We start from the raw sequence: 17311 nt of genomic DNA on the forward strand, positions 1-17311 counted from the left end.
AGGAGATCGAGACCATCCTGGCTAACATGGTGAAACCCCGTCTCTACTAAAAATACAAAAAACTAGCCGGGTGTGGTGGCGGGTGCCTGTAGTCCCAGCTACTCGGGAGGCTGAGGCAGGAGAATGGCGTAAACCTGGGAGGTGGAGCTTGCAGTGAGCTGAGATCCGGCCACTGCACTCCAGCCTGGGCGACAGAGCGAGACTCCGTCTCAAAAAAAAAAAAAAAAAAAAAGAGATAGGGTCTCACTCTGTCACCCAGGCTGGAGTGCAGTGATGTGATCTTGGCTCACTGCAACCTCTGCCTCCTCAGCTCAAGCAAACCTCTCACCTCAGCCTCCTGAGTAGCTAGGACCACAGGCACCCACCACCATGCCTGGATAATTTTTTATTTTTTTGTAGAGACAAGGTTTCACCATGTTTTCCAGGCTGGTCTCCAACTCCTGGGCTCAAGTGATCCACCTGCCTTGGCCTCCCAATGTGTTAGGATTACAGGCATGAGCTACCATGTGTAGCCTCAAAACCTGTCTTTATCCTCTGGATCTAATAGCTAAGTTCTAAGTACAATCTTGCTACATAGGCCACAGGATAAGAGACGAGGCAGCTGGGAGGGTGGCACTTCTTCCCTCCCCTGCCTCACTTTCTCACCCACCCACCTTATTTCCTGCAGCTTCAAACAAACTACTTGCATGTGAATCCTGGTCTCAGCTACTTCTTCTGAAAGAATCCAATCTAAGGCATCCTGTTAATTATGACACTCACACTTAAATTATCAAAGACTAGTTAATCAATATTTTTACCCTCTTCCTGAACAATACAAGGACCGGAGAAGTATTTAACTATTTACTCCAGTCCCAAGTTAAATTTTATTATTATGTATTTTAATATTCTTTATTTTTCCTTTTTTTCCCTGATGTTTCAGACAGAGTCTCACTGTCACCCAGGCTGGAGTGCAGTGGCATGATCTTGGCTCACTGCAGCCTCGACCTCCCAGGCTCAAGCAATTCTCCTGCTTCAGCCTTCCGAAGTACTGGGATTATAGGTGTGAGCCACTGTGCCTGGCTATTATTTTTCTTTTCAAGACCCATAGGAATTGTTATCATTGCTTTAAACCATCAATGTTTACTTAGATTTACCCAATGTTACCTCTTACTGGATTCTTCATTCCCTTTTCTTGTCAGATCATCCTGTGATACCACTTCTTTTTTTTTTTTTTTTTTTTTCTGAGACAGAGTCTCACTCTGTCACCCAGGCTGGAGTGCAGTGGCGCTCGGCTCACTGCAAGCTCCGCCTCCCGGGTTCACGCCATTCTCCTGCCTCAGCCTCCCAAGTGGTTGGAATTACAGGCGCCCTCCACCACACCCGGCTAATTTTTTGTAGTTTTAGTAGAGACGGGGTTTCACCGTGTTAGCCAGGACGGTCTCAATCTCCTGACCTTGTGATCTGCCCGCCTCGGCCTCCCAAAGTGCTGGGATTACAGGCGTGAGCCACCGTGCCCAGCCGATACCACTTCTTTTTGCCTGAAGTACACCTTTTAAATATTTCTTTAATGAGAATCTTCGCTAGTAAACTCAGTTTGTCTGAAAATGTCTTCATTTTGTCCTTGTTCCTGAAAGATAATTGTACAGGATATAGAATTCTGGGTCAGGTCCTTAGTTTCCATTATCACCGCCAAGGTCTCATCCATTGTCCTCCTCTGGCTTTCCTTGTTGTTACAAAGCATCATCTCTCAGTCACTCCCTTGAAGGTCATTTTTCATGCATCTCCAGCTGCATTTAGGACTTTTTTGTCTTTGGTGTTCTGAAGTTTATTTTTTTCTTTTTTTTTAGACGGAGTCTCACTGTCTCCCAGGCTGGAGTGCAGTAACACAATCTCAGCTCACTGCAAGCTCTGCCTCCCGCATTCTCCTGCCTCATCCTCCCCAGTAGCTGGGACTACAGGCGCCCGCCACCATGCCAGGCTATTTTTTTGTGTTTTTAGTAGAGATGGGGTTTCACCATGTTAGCCAGCGTGGTCTCGATCTCCTGACCTCATGATCTGCCTGCCTCAACCTCCCAAAGTGCTGGGATTACAGGCGTGAGCCACCGCTCCCGGCCCTTGGTGTTCTGAAGTTTCAATGTGGTATATCTAGGTGTGGGTTTACTTTGTATTTTTTTCTGCCTGAGGTTCTCAATTATATAAATTTATATGAATTTCTCAATTACATTACTTTCATTAGTTTAGAAATTTCATAGCCATTCTCTCTTCAAAGATTTCCTCCGCTCCCTCCCATCTCTTCTCCTTCAGGCACTCTAACTAGGCTCATGTTGGATTTTCCTATTCTAGCCTTTATGTCTCTTAACCCTCCTTCCAGGTTTTCCATATCTGTGTCTTTCCAGGCAGCATTCGGTATACTTTATTCATATTTATCTTTTAGCTCATGAAGTCTCTCTTCAGTTATTTAAATCTTCTGTTAAAGCTGCATACTAAGTTTTTAATTTAGTTGAAATTAAAATTCAATGAAATTTGAACTAAATTAAAACTTTCCTTTTAGAACTTCCATTTGGTTCTTTTCAAACTGCTTGACTATGCTCTATAGTTTCATAGTGTTTATAGTGGATTTTGCATATATTTTCTTTCTTTTTCTTTTCTTTAGAGACAGGGTCTCACTGTGTTGCTCAAGCTGGAGTGCAGTGGCATGATCATGGCTCACTGCAGCCTCAACCTCCCATGCTCATGTGATTCTCCCACCTCCCAAGAAGATGGGACTACAGGTGCATACCACCCTTTTTGGCTGATTTTTTATTTTTTTGTACAGACAGGGTCTCACTATGTTGCTAGGCTGGTCTCGAATGCCTGGGCTCAAGAATTCTCCAGCCTTGGCCTCCCAAAGTGCTGGGATTATAGGTATGAACCACCATGCCCAGCCCTAAAACATATGCAGATGTAAAACATAACAACACCAATACAGAGGATGGGAGGGAGAAATGAAAACATACTGCTGTAAGGAGGCTCTCACATTATTTGTGAGATGCTATAACATTATGTGAGTGTAGACTACGACAAGTTAAAAATATATATTATAAATCCTAGAAAGAACATTTTAAAAATTACAAAAGACACAATTAGTAAGCTAAGAATGGTAATAAAACAGAATACTAAAACATACTTGATCAATCCATCAGAAAGCAAAAAAGAAGTGGAAATTGAACTAAGATGGGACAAATAAAACAAATAGCAAGATTTAAACCCAATAATATCGATGATTTCATGAAATAGAAATGATCTAAACTCAGATTGAAAGGCAGAGATTATCAGAATGTATTTAAAAAGTGAGACACAAACTATAAGCTACCTCAAGAAATGAAATGTTAAATATAAACACTAAGATAGGCTGAAAGTAATAGACTGGAAAGAAAGAAAAATAAATGAGCCAGGTGTGGTGGCTCATGCCTGTAATCCCAGCAGGGAGGCCAGGGTGGGAGGACAGCATGAGCCCAGGAGTTCAAGACCAGCCGGGGCAACAGAGTGGGACCGCATCTACACACACACACACACACACACACACACACACACACACACACACACACACACACATTAGCCAGGTGGTGGCACACACCTGTAGTCCCAGCTACTCGGGAGGCTGGCGGATTGCTTGAGCCCAGGAGGTCAAGGCTGCAGTGAGCTGTGATAGTGCCACTGGACTCCAGCCTGAGGAACAGAGTGAGACCCTATCAGAAAGGAAAAGAGAGGGCAGGGGAAGGGAGGGGAGGGGAAGGGAGGGGAGGGGAAGGAGAGAGAGGGGAAGAGGAAGAAGAAGAGAGAAGAAGAAAGAAGAAAGAAAGAAAGAAGAAAGAAGGAAGAAGGAAGAAGGAGGAGGAAGAAGGAAGGAAGGAAGGAAGGAAGGAAGGAAGGAAAGAAAGAAAGAAAGAAAGAAAGAGAAAGAGAGAGAAAGAGAATTAGAAGGAAAGATCAGAATCAATGAAATAAAAAACATATACACAATTGAGGGTAATCAATGAAACCAAAAGCTGGTTCTTTAAAAAACTCAATAAAATTGGTAAACTTCTAGCTAGACTAATCACGAAAAAAGAAGACATAAATATCCTTACCAGGAATGAAAGCACAAATATCACTATAGATTCAGCAGATATTAAAACAATTATAAAACTATGAACAACTTTATGCCAATAAACTTGACAACGTAAATTAAATGAACAAATTTCTTGAAAGACACAAATTACCAAAGCTGGAACAAAAAGAAATAGAAAAATCTGAATGGCCTCATAATTATTAAAGACATTGAATTACCAATTAAAAACCCTTCCACAAAGAAAACTCCAGATCCAGGTTGCCTTACTGGTGAATTCTAGCAAATATTTAAGGAAGAAATAATACTAATTCTACATAAACATTTCAGGAAACAGGAGGCAGAAAACTTCCCAACTCATGTTATGAAGCTAGAAGGTCACTTCTAGCTGAAAATTTGGAGAAATCATATCACCAAAGAAACTACAATCTAGTTTGTCAAATCCTCTGACAATTCAGCTCCTAATCCCTACAAAAGCCAGTAAGCATTTGATCCCATAGAAGAAACTGTGCAGCCTCCAAGAAGGTTCCTCTCCAGTGTCTTCCTAGATGTGGACACGAAGTGTAACAGACAAGGAGGAACATTCCAGAAAACAGAGCCGGCCCTGCCAGGAAAGGGGACTTCACTATTTATGCTCAATAGGATTTGGCAAGTGCCATAGACTAGAGATTGGGTCGAAATAGGGGTCTTTGTTTTATTTACCCGATTCATACTCTTTTGTTCTGTTTTGTTTTTTTGAGACAGAGTTTCACTCTTTTTGCCCAGGCTGGAGTGCAATGGCACAATCTCGGCTCACTGAAACCTCCACCTCCTGGGTTCAAGCGATTCTCCTGCCTCAGCCTCCCGAGTAGCTGGGATTACAGGCGTGCACCACCACGCCCGGTTAATTTTGTATTTTTAGTAGAGATGGGGTTTCTCCATGTTGGTCAGGCTTGTCTCTAACTCCCAACCTCAGGCGGTCCGCCCACCTCAGCCTCCCAAAGTGCAGGGATTATAGGCGTGAGCCACCACGCCTGGCCCTTACTCTTTCTTTGTATGTTTGGGACACACAATATGTTTTAGTTTGTAAGTCATTGGATTAAACTAGTGTACACTGAGTTGGTTGGAGGATGAATGACAAATCTTTTATAAGTCACTGGACCACAATGATCTACCTCTGGACCCGAAGGAGCAAACTGCATATAAGTCAGAGAACCTAAATTTTGAGCTGAATGCTGCAAGTAGTTAGAACTTTTACAGTGGTCTCCCTTAGGGATAAGGTGAGTGAGTTTCATATACAGGAAGCAGAGAGGGCATGGCCAAAGGGGCAGATGGTCCCCTAATATCGATTTTCCAGTTTTCCCATAATTTTAGAATCCCCAGTCAGCACGCACACCTGGTCTTTATCCATTCACCTGCTGACGCACACTCAGGTTGCTTCCTAATCTTGGCTATTGTGAATAATGCTGCAGTGAACATGCTAGTACAGATATCCTCCAAGACACTGATTTCATTTCCTCTGGATATACATCCAGATGTGGGATTGCTGGATTGCATGGTAGTTCTGTTTTAATTTTAATTTTTTACTGTATTCCATCATGGCTCTTCCAATCTACCTTTTCACCAACAGTATACAAGGGTTCTCTTTTCTCCACTTCCTTGTCAGCATTTGTTATCTCTCGTCTTTTTTTTTTTGAGACGGAGTCTTGCTCTGTTGCCCAGGCTGGAGCGCAGTGGCCGGATCTCAGCTCACTGCAAGCTCCGCCTCCCAGGTTTACGCCTCAGCCTCCTGAGTAGCTGGGACTACAGGCACCCGCCACCTCACCCGGCTAGTTTTTTGTATTTTTTTAGTAAAGACGGGGTTTCATCGTGTTAGCCAGAATGGTCTTGATCTCTTGACCTCATGATCCTCCTGTCTCGGCCTCCCAAGTCTTTTTTTTTTTTTTTTAAGACGGAGTTTCGCTCTGCCGCCCAGCCTGGAGTGCAGTGATCAGTATCACTAATCAGTGATGTTGGGCCCCGTCACACACTTGTTGGCCATTTGCATGTCTTCTTTGGAGAAATGTCTATTCAGGTCCTTTGCACATTTTAAAATTGGGTTATTTGCTTTTTTGCTATTGAGTTTTGTAAGTTCCTTATACATTTTTGATATTAACTCCTTATCAGATATATGATTTGCAAATATTTTCTCCCGTTCCATAGGTTGCCTTTTCATTTTGTTGACTGTATCTCGAAAAGAAATTTATAACCTATTCTTTTAAATTACACAATGGTCTAATGAAGGGATAGAGAGAGGAGAGTGGCAGCCAGGTCACGTCACATACATCACAAATCCACTCCACATTCTCATCTTCCCATCCGTGTAAACCACCAAGGAGTCCAGGCTTCACTCAGCCAACCAGGCACAGTCATAACTACTCCCAGGCCTTGAGCCAAAACATGGAATCCAGATTCTCTTTGAAGTGCATCCATGTTGATAAATTGCACTAACCTACAATTCATTCTTGGCTTTGTATCCTCATAGTCCATTCCTGCATGCATTCCCCCTAGCCTTTATTGATTGATTGATTTATTTTTGAGATGGAGTTTAGCTCTGTTGCCCAGGCTGGAGTGCAGTGGCACGATCTCGGCACAGGCTCAGGGGGCTGCCATGGTGTCAGAGAAGGCCTGGAGCAGGAAGTGCAAAGACACACAGCAGAGATGCAGCTCTGTGTCCCCTGCAGTTAAATAAAGGTGGGCTGAGGGCATCAGTCAAGACACCATCTCCTGACCCCTCAGATCTACTCAGCGACCACATTGAGTCTGCTCTGTCACGATTCTTCAAAGCAAAGGCTAGTTACAACTCCTATGAAAGCCTTAATACAAGAGGCTTAGCAGAACAAATACAACCCCCACTGCTACAGCTTCTCCCAAGTAACAGATATTCAGCAGCCACCTCCTCCTTGGCCTCACCCTCACCAGCATTCCAGCTTGTCTCCATGGCTTGCCTGGTGACACCGCCCAGACCTTCACCCTGTGGGGTCTGAGCCCTTAGAGGCTATGGCTGCTGAAAAGACCTTTTCAGCCAGGCGTGGTGGCTCAGTCCTGTAATCCCAGCACTTTGGGAGGCCAAGGTGGGCAGATCACAAGGTCAGGAGATCGAGACTATCCTGGCTAACACGGTGAAACCCCGTCTCTACTAAAAATAAAAAAATTAGTTGGGCGTGGTAACGTGCCCCTGTAGTCCCAGCTGCTCAGGAGGCTGGGGCAGGAGAAAGGCGTGAACCCGGGAGACGGAGCTTCCAGTGAGCTGAGATCGCGCTACTGCACTCCAGCCTCAGCGACAGAGCGAGACTCCATTTCAAAAAAAAAAGAAAAAAAGAAAAGAAAAAAAAAGACCTTTAATTGTCATTACTTGGCATGGAAGCACCAAGACAGACCTAGATGAATCTTCTAAGTGCCAGACCAATCCCTGCTTGCCCCATTACGCAGCAGCCACATAAACAGCTCTATCCTCACTGTTTATCAGGATCAAGTATCCCCTCCTTTGTGGCCTGCTGGTCCACCAGTATGAGATGCTGAGAGTAACCTGGTGGTCTTTGCAGATTCAGGCTTAGCGGGGGTATCCTTCCTGCAACCAGCGGGAGTGCCCTTGTGGAAGCGTTCCTACCTGGGAAACAGGCCCTAATCCGGCAGATCCTGAGGCTGTGGAGACAGAATGTACAAATTCTAAGTGTGAGTCCCTGGGAACGATGGTGAGAAGCAGCAAATCCCAACCCTTGGGTTCCTGGACCTGTGTCTTTGTTCTTGGATCCACAGAATGTATCTACTGGGGGCAGAGCACCATGTGTTAGGCTTTGATTCAGTGTGTAGATCCCAACTCCTCAGGATACTGTCCTAGAACCAGGACCTCAGCTAAGCCCTTAAGAAGTCATCCCATCTTTCCAGTAGCCTAGCGGCTTTTGCGTAACGCAGGATATTAGGGAAGCAGTGGATCCCATGGCAATCCACACACTACCATACCTCTTTCACTATAAAATGGCTTTCTTGGCCTGAGGCAATGTGATCCATGATCCCACGTTGGTACATGGAGCATGCCTGAAGTGCCTGGATAGTGATGCTGGCCTGGGACCCTGTGGATACAGAAGACAAACCCTTATCCAGAGTGGGTGTCAACTCCAGCAACGATGAAGGGCTGTAACCAACTTGCCACTAAGTAATTAGTTGGGGTGCTCTAGGGATGGTGTCTCGGCAGGGGCTCAGCACTGATCACTTTCAGCAGCAGTCATCATGAGACAAGCCTTGATAAAAGGCCTGTGTTGGGTGACACTAACCTGTGTTCCTTCTGCATGATGCCTCCACTGACAGTCCACTGTGCAAGCAGAGGGTAGCCAGGGGCACAGCTGACTGACATCCATCCATCCTGCTGTTCAGCGACTCCTCTGCAGTATTAACATGAGGCAGAAAGATGCACATATTGTCTGGCTACTCCTGTAGGTCTATCTTCCCTTCTTGCCCTTTTCAGGCCCCTGAGGAGCCAGCAGGACGTCACAACCCAGAAGCTCATATGCGTCCCTCCCTCAGGCCACTACTCTGTCTGCTCCCTCCCTACAAAGTGGATATCCACACGAACTGCTGGAAGCTCAGCCCCATGGAGGATTTCCTATTATTGTCCTTTAGGGTCACCCTGAATGGGACTGTAGTGTACCTGTGGTTCATTTTCAGTTCATATCAACACATCAAACTGACCCATACACGAACCAGACCAGAATGTTTGTTTGTTTTGTCTAAGAGAGAAGTATCAGTGCAAAGCAGATGTGGGGCCACACCGCCACCTCTTCCTGTAAATGACTGTTACCCACTAGACAGGCTTGGGTCCAAGCCCAAGGCTACCTTTTTCATTGCACAATCAATTGCTACTGAGCCTCTGACCTACTGACTTGGAGGATCTGACAATATCTCGCTTGGGCAGACTCTGTTGCAAGGTCACTGATGCCCTACCAGAAGGTGCTCAGTCTCTACTTGGGTCTGGTAGTGTGCCTGATACTGCTTTCACTTGGTGAGTAGTTCTCTGCTGCAGAAGGCATGGTCTTGTCCAAGAACTCTAGGACACTGCACTGCAACTCTTCCGTTGGAGTTTGCCAGAGATGCCATATGGGGTCCTTCCGACTCCAAATAAGCCCCCCGTAACCCACTGGATCTACGCAGCAGGGAAGCCCATCTCCCAATCCAAATCTTTAGCAGAGCCCTCTTTTTCTCTGAGTCCTACTCAACGCTGGAAGTTTCCCCGTTACCCAATACAGGGGTCAGAGGTATCCCCTAGTGCAGTGCACGCTGACTCCAAAACACAGAGGTGCATCAATGCTGTGCCTCTTTCTTCCTTATAAGGATGCAGGATGCAGTAACTTGTCCCTGGCTCACCCTCAAACGCTGCACCCCTGAAAATGTCACTGATCTGGCAGGCTCCAGAACTTCTGAGGGCTTCTCCCTCATCCTCTGACATGCATTGCCTTAACAAGGCCAGAGCACTTCCTTCTCCACCGTGTCCAACTAGTATGATGTCATCGATGTTATATGGAATATCGATAAGCTACCTAAGGTCCAACTGGAATGATGTCGTCAGTGTTACATGGAATATAGATGATAAGTGGCCTAAGGTGCAACTGGTATGTCATCAGTGTTATATGGAATATAGATAAGCTACCCAAGGACTATTGTGACAAGAGAATAGGAGAGTTCAAACAGCACGAAGCAAGACAATTTATAGAGCTGTCCTTCCCATATAAGTGTGAACTGCTTTCAATCCTCTTTACCACTGGGAATTGAAAAGAATGTTCACCAAGAGCCGGGCGCGGTGGCTCAAGCCTGTAATCCCAGCACTTTGGGAGGCCGAGACGGGCGGATCACAAGGTCAGGAGATCGAGACCATCCTGGTTAACACGGTGAAACCCCGTCTCTACTAAAAAAATACAAAAAAACTAGCCGGGCGAGGTGGTGGACGCCTGTAGTCCCAGCTACTCGGGAGGCTGAGGCAGGAGAATGGCGTGAACCCGGGAGGTGGAGCTTGCAGTGAGCTGAGATCCGGCCACTGCACTCCAGCTTGGGTGACAGAGTGAGACTCCGTCTCAAAAAAAAAAAAAAAAAAAGAAAAGAAAAGAATGTTCACCAAGTCAATAATTGCATTGAGTGCCGGAGGTGCATTCACCGGTTCCAGGAAAGATACCACACTTAGCACAGCTGTGTGATCGGGGACACGACTTGGCTAAGTTTGTGCCGGATAACATCATTTACTTGAATCCACCAAGACTTAGCAGGAGCCATTCAGGTTAATTGAAAGGATGAAATGGTGACCACCACTTTATAAGTCTTTGAGGGCGAAATACCTCTGCAATTATACCTGGAATGCAGGATTGTTTCTGACTTACAATCCTGGAAAGGTTTCAGTAGGTGAGGAGTTTCAAAGGCTTCTACTTTGCTCTTCCTTACCATATGGTACCAAAGGCCTGGGATTAATGTACAAGCTTGGCCCTCTGCTAGGTACAAACATCCCAAGTATGCATTGAGACCAGAGAAGTAACCACAGGACTTGGGTTGGGATTCTGATTATCATCTGATTTCCATACACCTGTACCCTAATGAGAGGGCCATGATGCTTCAGGGGTCCTGGTAACAACGTCAGCTCAGATCCTGTATCTAACAGCCCTTGAAAGATCTAGATAGTCCTTTTTCCAAAGTAAACTAGTTTTTTTGGTGTGTTTTTGTTGTTGGTCAGACAGGGTCTTGCTGTGTTGCTCAGGCTGGAGTGCAGTGGTGTGAACACAGGTCACTGCAGCCTTGACCTCCTGGGCTTAAGTGATTCTCTCACCTCAGCATCCAGAGTAGCTGGAACCACAGGCACCTGCCACTAGGCCCAGCTAATCTTTTAATTTTTTGTAAAGACAGGTTCTTGCTATGTTGCCCAGGCTGGTCTCAAACTCCTGGGCTCAAACGATCCTCCTACCTCAGCTTCCCAAAGTGCAGGGATTACAAGTGTGATCCACTGCCCCCAGCCAGAATCAGTTACTTTTTTTTTTTTTTTTTTGATACGGAGTCTCGCTCTGTCGCCCAGGCTGGAGTGCAGTGGCGCCATCTCGGCTCACTGCAAGCTTCGCCTCCCGGGTTCACGCCATTCTCCTGAGTAGCTGGGACTACAGGCGCCCGCCACCACGCCCAGCTAATTTTTTGTATTTTTAGTAGAAACGGGGTTTCCCCGTGGTCTCGATCTCCTGACCTCGTGATCCACCTGCCTTGGCCTCCCAAAGTGCTGGGATTACAGGCGTGAGCAACCGCGCCCGGCCCACTTTTTTTTTTTTGAGACGGAGTCTCGTTTTGTCGCTCAGGCTGGAGTGCAGTGGCTCGCTGCAACAAGGCCTGGGTTCAACAGATTCTCCTGCCTCAGCCTCCCGAATAGCTGGAATTACAGGCACACACCACCACACCCGAATAATTTTTGTATTTTTAGTAGAGACAGGGTTTCGCTATGTTGGCCAGGCTGGTCTCAAACTCCTGACCTCAAGTGATCCACCCTCCTCAGCCTCCCAAAATGCTGGGAGTACAAGCGTGAGGCACCGCGCCCGGCCCAGTTACTTTTTAAAGTGGCTCCAGGTCCCTTTAGGGTAGGATTGCGGGAGTATTTTTTGGTATATGCTCAGAGGCTGGTATTGTAAGATCCTTCCTGAGAGGAACCAAGCCTCCTTGTCAATTAATGGGCTCTAGGTCTCAAAACTGACGCTGATTTAAACAGAATGATCATGATTTTCCACTGCAGCAAGTGATATTAGCCTTGTGATCCCCAATTTTTGATTTCTTTCTGGTTATCAAATCAAACAATACTCTAGTCAGATGCCCCAAGGAAAACCATGGTTCGACAGACACTGCCACGGATCCCTGCGGGTCCAGCGTTGCTGGTCGCCGCACCAGCCTGGGGCAGCAGCAGAAATGCAGGAGGCACGTGTTTAAATCGGGGCGCCCTCAATGTGAGGTGCGCAGGCCGAGAAGGGGGCTGCGGCAAGCTGCCAGCCTCCACCTTCCGCTCTTGGGTTTGACTCTGTAATTAGTTCTAGGCCTGGAGGAGACGAGGAGGATGGGGGAGAGGGGAATGAATGAAGACGCGCATCTCAAGCAGGGCAGCAAAAGCCTCCTCAGAGGCGCGGCTCTACCGGACAGGGGAGTCCCCGTGTGACCGGGGATTTATGCACCTGGAGTCATCGAACTGTCCCAAGGGCCATATTCCTTCAGCAAATGTTTACTGCGTACCCACCAGGTGCCCGCATCCCGCACTCTGCCCGCGGTGGGCGGCCCTGCCTAGCGCGCGCGCCTCCTCCAGGCCTCACCCACGCTCAGGACGGACGCGCGCTGGGCGGCTCTTCCTCGTCGGAGCGCCCCAGAGGTCGGGGAAGAGGGCCCGGCAAGAAAGCCCTCGCACCGGAGCTGCACCTGCAGCCGCCGCACCACCGCCCCTCCGGCCCCCACGGGACAGAGGCGCGGCTCCTTCTCTCCGGTCTTCCGGGACGCTACCTCGCCCAGCCCGTTCCGCGCCCGCGCACGCGCCGCTCCGCCACCGGATTGGCCCCCGGCGCCCCGGATTGGCCCAGGCCGTCCAACAGCCGCCCCGCCCAGAGAGAGGCCATTGGTCCTTGCCCATAGGGGCGGGGCACGGCCGAGATAAGCGGAATTCGGCCTTCGGAAAGAGCCCCCGGGCCGGGGCACGGAGAGAGCCGAGCGCCGCAGCCATGAGCCGAATAGAGCCGGAGAGACCCGAGTATGACCGGAGAAGCCCAGGCCGGCCGGAAGAGGAGCCGAGCGCGGCCGGAAGGAACCGAGCCCGTCCGAAGGGAGCGGAGCGCAGCTGGGCGTGGGGCCCGGTCGATCCCGCGCCATGGCGGCCGAGGGGACAGCTGTGGCCGGAGGCGGGGCTGTTGGCGGCTGCCTGGCCAAAGACGGCTTGCAGCAGTCTAAGTGCCCGGACACTACCCCAAAACGGCGGCGCGCCTCTTCGCTGTCGCGTGACGCCGAGCGCCGAGCCTACCAGTGGTGCCGGGAGTACTTGGGCGGGGCCTGGCGCCGAGTGCAGCCCGAGGAGCTGAGGGTTTACCCCGTGAGGTGGGAGGTCAGGGGTCAGCCTCTCCGGTGCGCGGATCGGGGTCAGGGGTCAGCCGCGGGGCCCTCAGGATGCTCCATGTTTTCGCCCCTTCTTGCGTCCGAGCCTGGGGCGGGGCCGGGGCCGGCCTGGCCGGGAGGGGGCCGGGGCCGCGGCAGGTGGGGCCGCCCGCGGGCTGAGCGCGCCTGGTGTGGGTCTGCAGCGGAGGCCTCAGCAACCTGCTCTTCCGCTGCTCGCTCCCGGACCACCTGCCCAGCGTTGGCGAGGAGCCCCGGGAGGTGCTGCTGCGGCTGTACGGAGCCATCCTGCAGGTGAGGGGGTGTGAGCGCCGCAGCGCAGTGGCTTTAGGGCCTGCCGCTTACGGGATGCGGGTAGTAGTGTCCCCATTGCGCAGTTAAGGACAGCCAGGCTCACAGTCTAAGAGTAACACCTTCTCACACTGAAGCCTGGGCCTGTATTCCCAGCGCTTTGGGAGGCTGAGGCGAGAGGATCACTTGAGCACAGGAGTTCGAGACCAGCCTGAACAACATAGTGAGACCCCATCTCTAAATAAAAACAGACCATCGCGAAAGCCTGTGCTCCAGAGCCTCCAGGCAATTGGACCAGAAGTCCCAGCTCTGGTGGGAGGAAAGCAAGCCCTCATGTCTGTCCCTGTGCCACTTTGCCTTGGCCCTTTTGCTATCCATCCTTTTTCAGGGCGTGGACTCCCTGGTGCTGGAAAGCGTGATGTTTGCCATCCTTGCGGAGCGGTCGCTGGGGCCCCAGCTGTATGGCGTCTTCCCAGAGGGCCGGCTGGAACAGTACATCCCAGTACGAGCCCAGTCCTACCTTCTCCTCCCCAAGGCACCTCCACTCCCTAACCCTACCCCAGTGCCCAATGTCTGCCTTCACATCCCTCACCCCAAACCCTGACCTCCCCCCATGCCCCAATCCTTCCCCCTCCTGCCCCAGCCCCATCACCACCCTGATAGCTTCCTGGGTGCAGAGCCGGCCATTGAAAACTCAAGAGCTTCGAGAGCCAGTGTTGTCAGCAGCCATTGCCACGAAGATGGCGCAATTCCATGGCATGGAGATGCCTTTCACCAAGGAGCCCCACTGGTTGTTTGGGACCATGGAGCGGTGAGTCAGGAGCCTCCTCAGGGCTCCTGTACACCTGAGCTGAACCTCTTTGCCAGCACATGTGCCCGGGGCTCTATCCAGCCCTCCACTTGAGAGGATTTGATATCATGGGCTCTCACAGAACAGGCTTTGAAATGCCTGCCAGAGGCCACAAGCAGTGCCTCATGCCTGTAATCCCAGAACTTTGGGAGCCGAGGTGGGTGAGTCACTTGAGGTCAAGAGTTCCAAGACTGCCCTAGCCAACATGGCAAAATGCCATCTCTACTAAAAATACAAAAATTAGCCCATCGTGTTGGCAGGCACCTGTAATCCCAGCTACTCAGGAGGCTGAGGTGGGAGGATCCCTTGAGCCCAGGAGGCGGAGGTTGCAGTGAGCTGAGATCGTGCTATTGCACTTCAGCCTAGGTGACAGAGCAAGACTCTGTCTCAAAAAAACAAACAAAAAAAGAAAATAAATGATTGCCAAGGCCAGGCACGGTGGCTCATGCCTGTAATCCTAGCACTTTGGGAGGCTGAGGCGAGCATATTGCCTGAGCTCAGGAGTTCGAGACCAACCGGTGAAACCCTGTCTCTATTAAAATACAAAAAATTAGCCAGGCTAATGTCTGCGTGTACCTGTAGTCCCAGCTATTCGGGAGGCTGAGGCAGGAGAATTGCTTGAACCAGGGAGGCAGAGGTTGCAGTGAGCCGAGATCGTGTCACTGCGCTCCAGCCTGGGTGACAGAGTAAGACTGTATCTCAAAAGAAAGAAGAAATGGGCCGGGCGCGGTGGCTCAAGCCTGTAATCCCAGCACTTTGGGAGGCCGAGACGGGCGGATCACAAGGTCAGGAGATCGAGACCATCCTGGTTAACACGGTGAAACCCCGTCTCTACTAAAAAAAATACAAAAAATTAGTGGTGGGCGCATGTAGTCCCAGCTACTCGGGAGGCTGAGGCAGGAGAATGGCGTGAACCTGGGAGGCGGAGCTTGCAGTGAGCTGAGATCCGGCCACTGCACTCCAGCCCGGGCGACAGAGCGAGACTCTGTCTCAAAAAAAAAAAAAACAAAAAACAAAAAAGAAAGAAGAAATGATTGCCAGACAAGTCACACAGTGATAAGAGCAGGGGTGCAGTAGTCTGGCCTGAGGGGTAGATAGGAGAGGGATGGGAAAGAATATCAGAGCCAGTGTGTCCTATTATTTGGGCTTCAGGTACCTAAAACAGATCCAGGACCTGCCCCCAACTGGCCTCCCTGAGATGAACCTGCTGGAGATGTACAGCCTGAAGGATGAGATGGGCAACCTCAGGTGAGGGCAGGCAGGACAAGGCTAATGGTAATGGTGTCCGCCCTTCCAGTATTTGCTGAGGGCTGGTGTCAGGGCCTGGCCTGTTCGTGTGGCTCTGATCCTTCTCTAGTCACTCCTGCTCAGGACCCATGCTCCCATACCCCTGCAGGAAGTTACTAGAGTCTACCCCATCGCCAGTCGTCTTCTGCCACAATGACATCCAGGAAGGTAGGAGAAGGCATCTGAGTCTCCCAACCCAAGATGGAGGAGCCAGAGGGCTCTGGAGTGAGCAGAACCTCACCCCATTCCCCCAGGGAACATCTTGCTGCTCTCAGAGCCAGAAAATGCTGACAGCCTCATGCTGGTGGACTTCGAGTACAGCAGTTATAACTATAGGTGAGGCTGGAAAGATGGCTTCCCATAGATCTGTTCCCACAGGGCACTTGAAAACAGGCCAGCTGCCCAGGGCATTTGGGGACTGAATGTCCACTTTATTCTCCCAGGGGCTTTGACATTGGGAACCATTTTTGTGAGTGGGTTTATGATTATACTCACGAGGAATGGCCTTTCTACAAAGCAAGGCCCACAGACTACCCCACTCAAGGACAGCAGGTATGTGGGCCAGAGGCTGGGGAGCAGGACCCATCCTGTGAGGAAGGAGGGAGGTGGAGTCTGGAAGGAATGGCTGGAAAGGATGTTACCTGGGAAATACTCCACAGTCTCCCCAATTCCTGACTCTTGGCCGTTGATCGCAGCTGCATTTTATTCGCCATTACCTGGCAGAGGCGAAGAAAGGTGAGACCCTGTCCCAAGAGGAGCAGAGAAAACTGGAAGAAGATTTGCTGGTAGAAGTCAGTCGGTGAGGAAGGAGGGGCAGGGTGGGGTAGGGCAGAGCAGAGGAAAGGGGGATTGGGGAAGAGGCAGATTAATCAAGCTGCAGGGAAGGTGGTTGTGCAGAGTGGGGTTAGCACAGTGGGGGAGAAGTTAAAACTGCAGGGATTGGCCAGCCTGGGTGAGGGGATCCAAGCAGAGCCAGATGTGCTTTATGAATACCCCTACTTTTCCTGCCCTCCCCCCAGGTATGCTCTGGCGTCCCATTTCTTCTGGGGTCTGTGGTCCATCCTCCAGGCATCCATGTCCACCATAGAATTTGGTTACTTGGTAAGTGACCCTGGGAATGGGAATGCTGCTAGCTGGGGACTGGGGAGCAGCAGCAGCCACACTCTTCCAGGAGGCCTGGGGAGTCCTGGGTGGCTGTGGGCAGTCTGAGGTGGGTGCAGAATGCTGGTCCCACGTCTTCTCACCACTGTGTGGGGTGGGTTTCCTTCCCTAGGACTATGCCCAGTCTCGGTTCCAGTTCTACTTCCAGCAGAAGGGGCAGCTGACCAGTGTCCACTCCTCACCCTGACTCTCCACCCCCCCACTCCTTGGATTTCTCCTGGAGCCTCCAGGGCAGGACTTTGGAGGGAGGAGCAACCAGCAGAAGGCCCTGGGGACTGGGCTGAGCCCCCAAGTGAAACTGAGGTTCAGGAGACCGGCCTCTCCCTGAGTTTGAGTAGGTCTCCATGGCTGGCAGGCCAGAGCCCTGTGCTGTGTATGTAACACAATAAACAAACTTCTTCCTTCGCGCCCTGTCCTGGCCCTGCTGAGCAGCAGCAGCAGAAAGTACCAAACCAAGCAGTACACACAGAGGGGCTCTTCAGTGCCGTGGGCTTGAAAGTGGTTAGGGTTCATGCTGCCAGTGGGGGTCCCCCATCCCTCCC

At 50.1% G+C, this 17311-nt stretch overlaps 2 protein-coding genes across 8 annotated transcripts; one reads left to right on the top strand and one right to left on the bottom strand.

Moving 5' to 3' along the window:
• Positions 1-2760: 2760 nt before the first annotated feature.
• On the bottom strand, positions 2761-12812 carry LOC141407812 (uncharacterized). Of its 7 annotated transcripts, none has more exons than XR_012418513.1 (5): positions 12324-12630; positions 8359-8466; positions 8048-8157; positions 7614-7729; positions 3594-3687 (listed from the first exon to the last, which is right to left on the bottom strand). XR_012418513.1 is itself a non-coding variant. In XM_074003340.1 (5 exons), exons 1-4 carry the CDS (start codon positions 12795-12797, stop codon positions 7638-7640), a joined length of 711 nt encoding a protein of 236 aa, XP_073859441.1. In that variant the 5' UTR covers positions 12798-12812; the 3' UTR covers positions 5169-6762; positions 7614-7637. The 7 variants fall into 7 exon arrangements, 5 of the variants coding, with proteins under 5 accessions (XP_073859445.1, XP_073859443.1, XP_073859442.1 ...); XR_012418514.1 differs by lacking the exon at positions 3594-3687 and adding an exon at positions 5169-6762; XM_074003340.1 differs by lacking the exon at positions 3594-3687 and adding an exon at positions 5169-6762 and having other exon boundaries at positions 12397-12812.
• Positions 12813-12873: 61 nt separating this feature from the next.
• Positions 12874-17176, top strand: CHKB (choline kinase beta). The gene is made up of 11 exons (XM_005566867.5): positions 12874-13165; positions 13366-13474; positions 13860-13973; positions 14149-14282; positions 15474-15569; positions 15718-15776; positions 15863-15944; positions 16052-16160; positions 16304-16407; positions 16628-16709; positions 16882-17176. Exons 1-11 carry the CDS (start codon positions 12942-12944, stop codon positions 16954-16956), a joined length of 1188 nt encoding a protein of 395 aa, XP_005566924.3. The 5' UTR covers positions 12874-12941; the 3' UTR covers positions 16957-17176.
• The last annotated feature ends 135 nt before the right edge of the window (positions 17177-17311 follow it).

The sequence above is a fragment of the Macaca fascicularis genome, chromosome 10 (assembly GCF_037993035.2).
Source record: "Macaca fascicularis isolate 582-1 chromosome 10, T2T-MFA8v1.1".
NCBI classification, from domain to species: domain Eukaryota; kingdom Metazoa; phylum Chordata; class Mammalia; order Primates; family Cercopithecidae; genus Macaca; species Macaca fascicularis.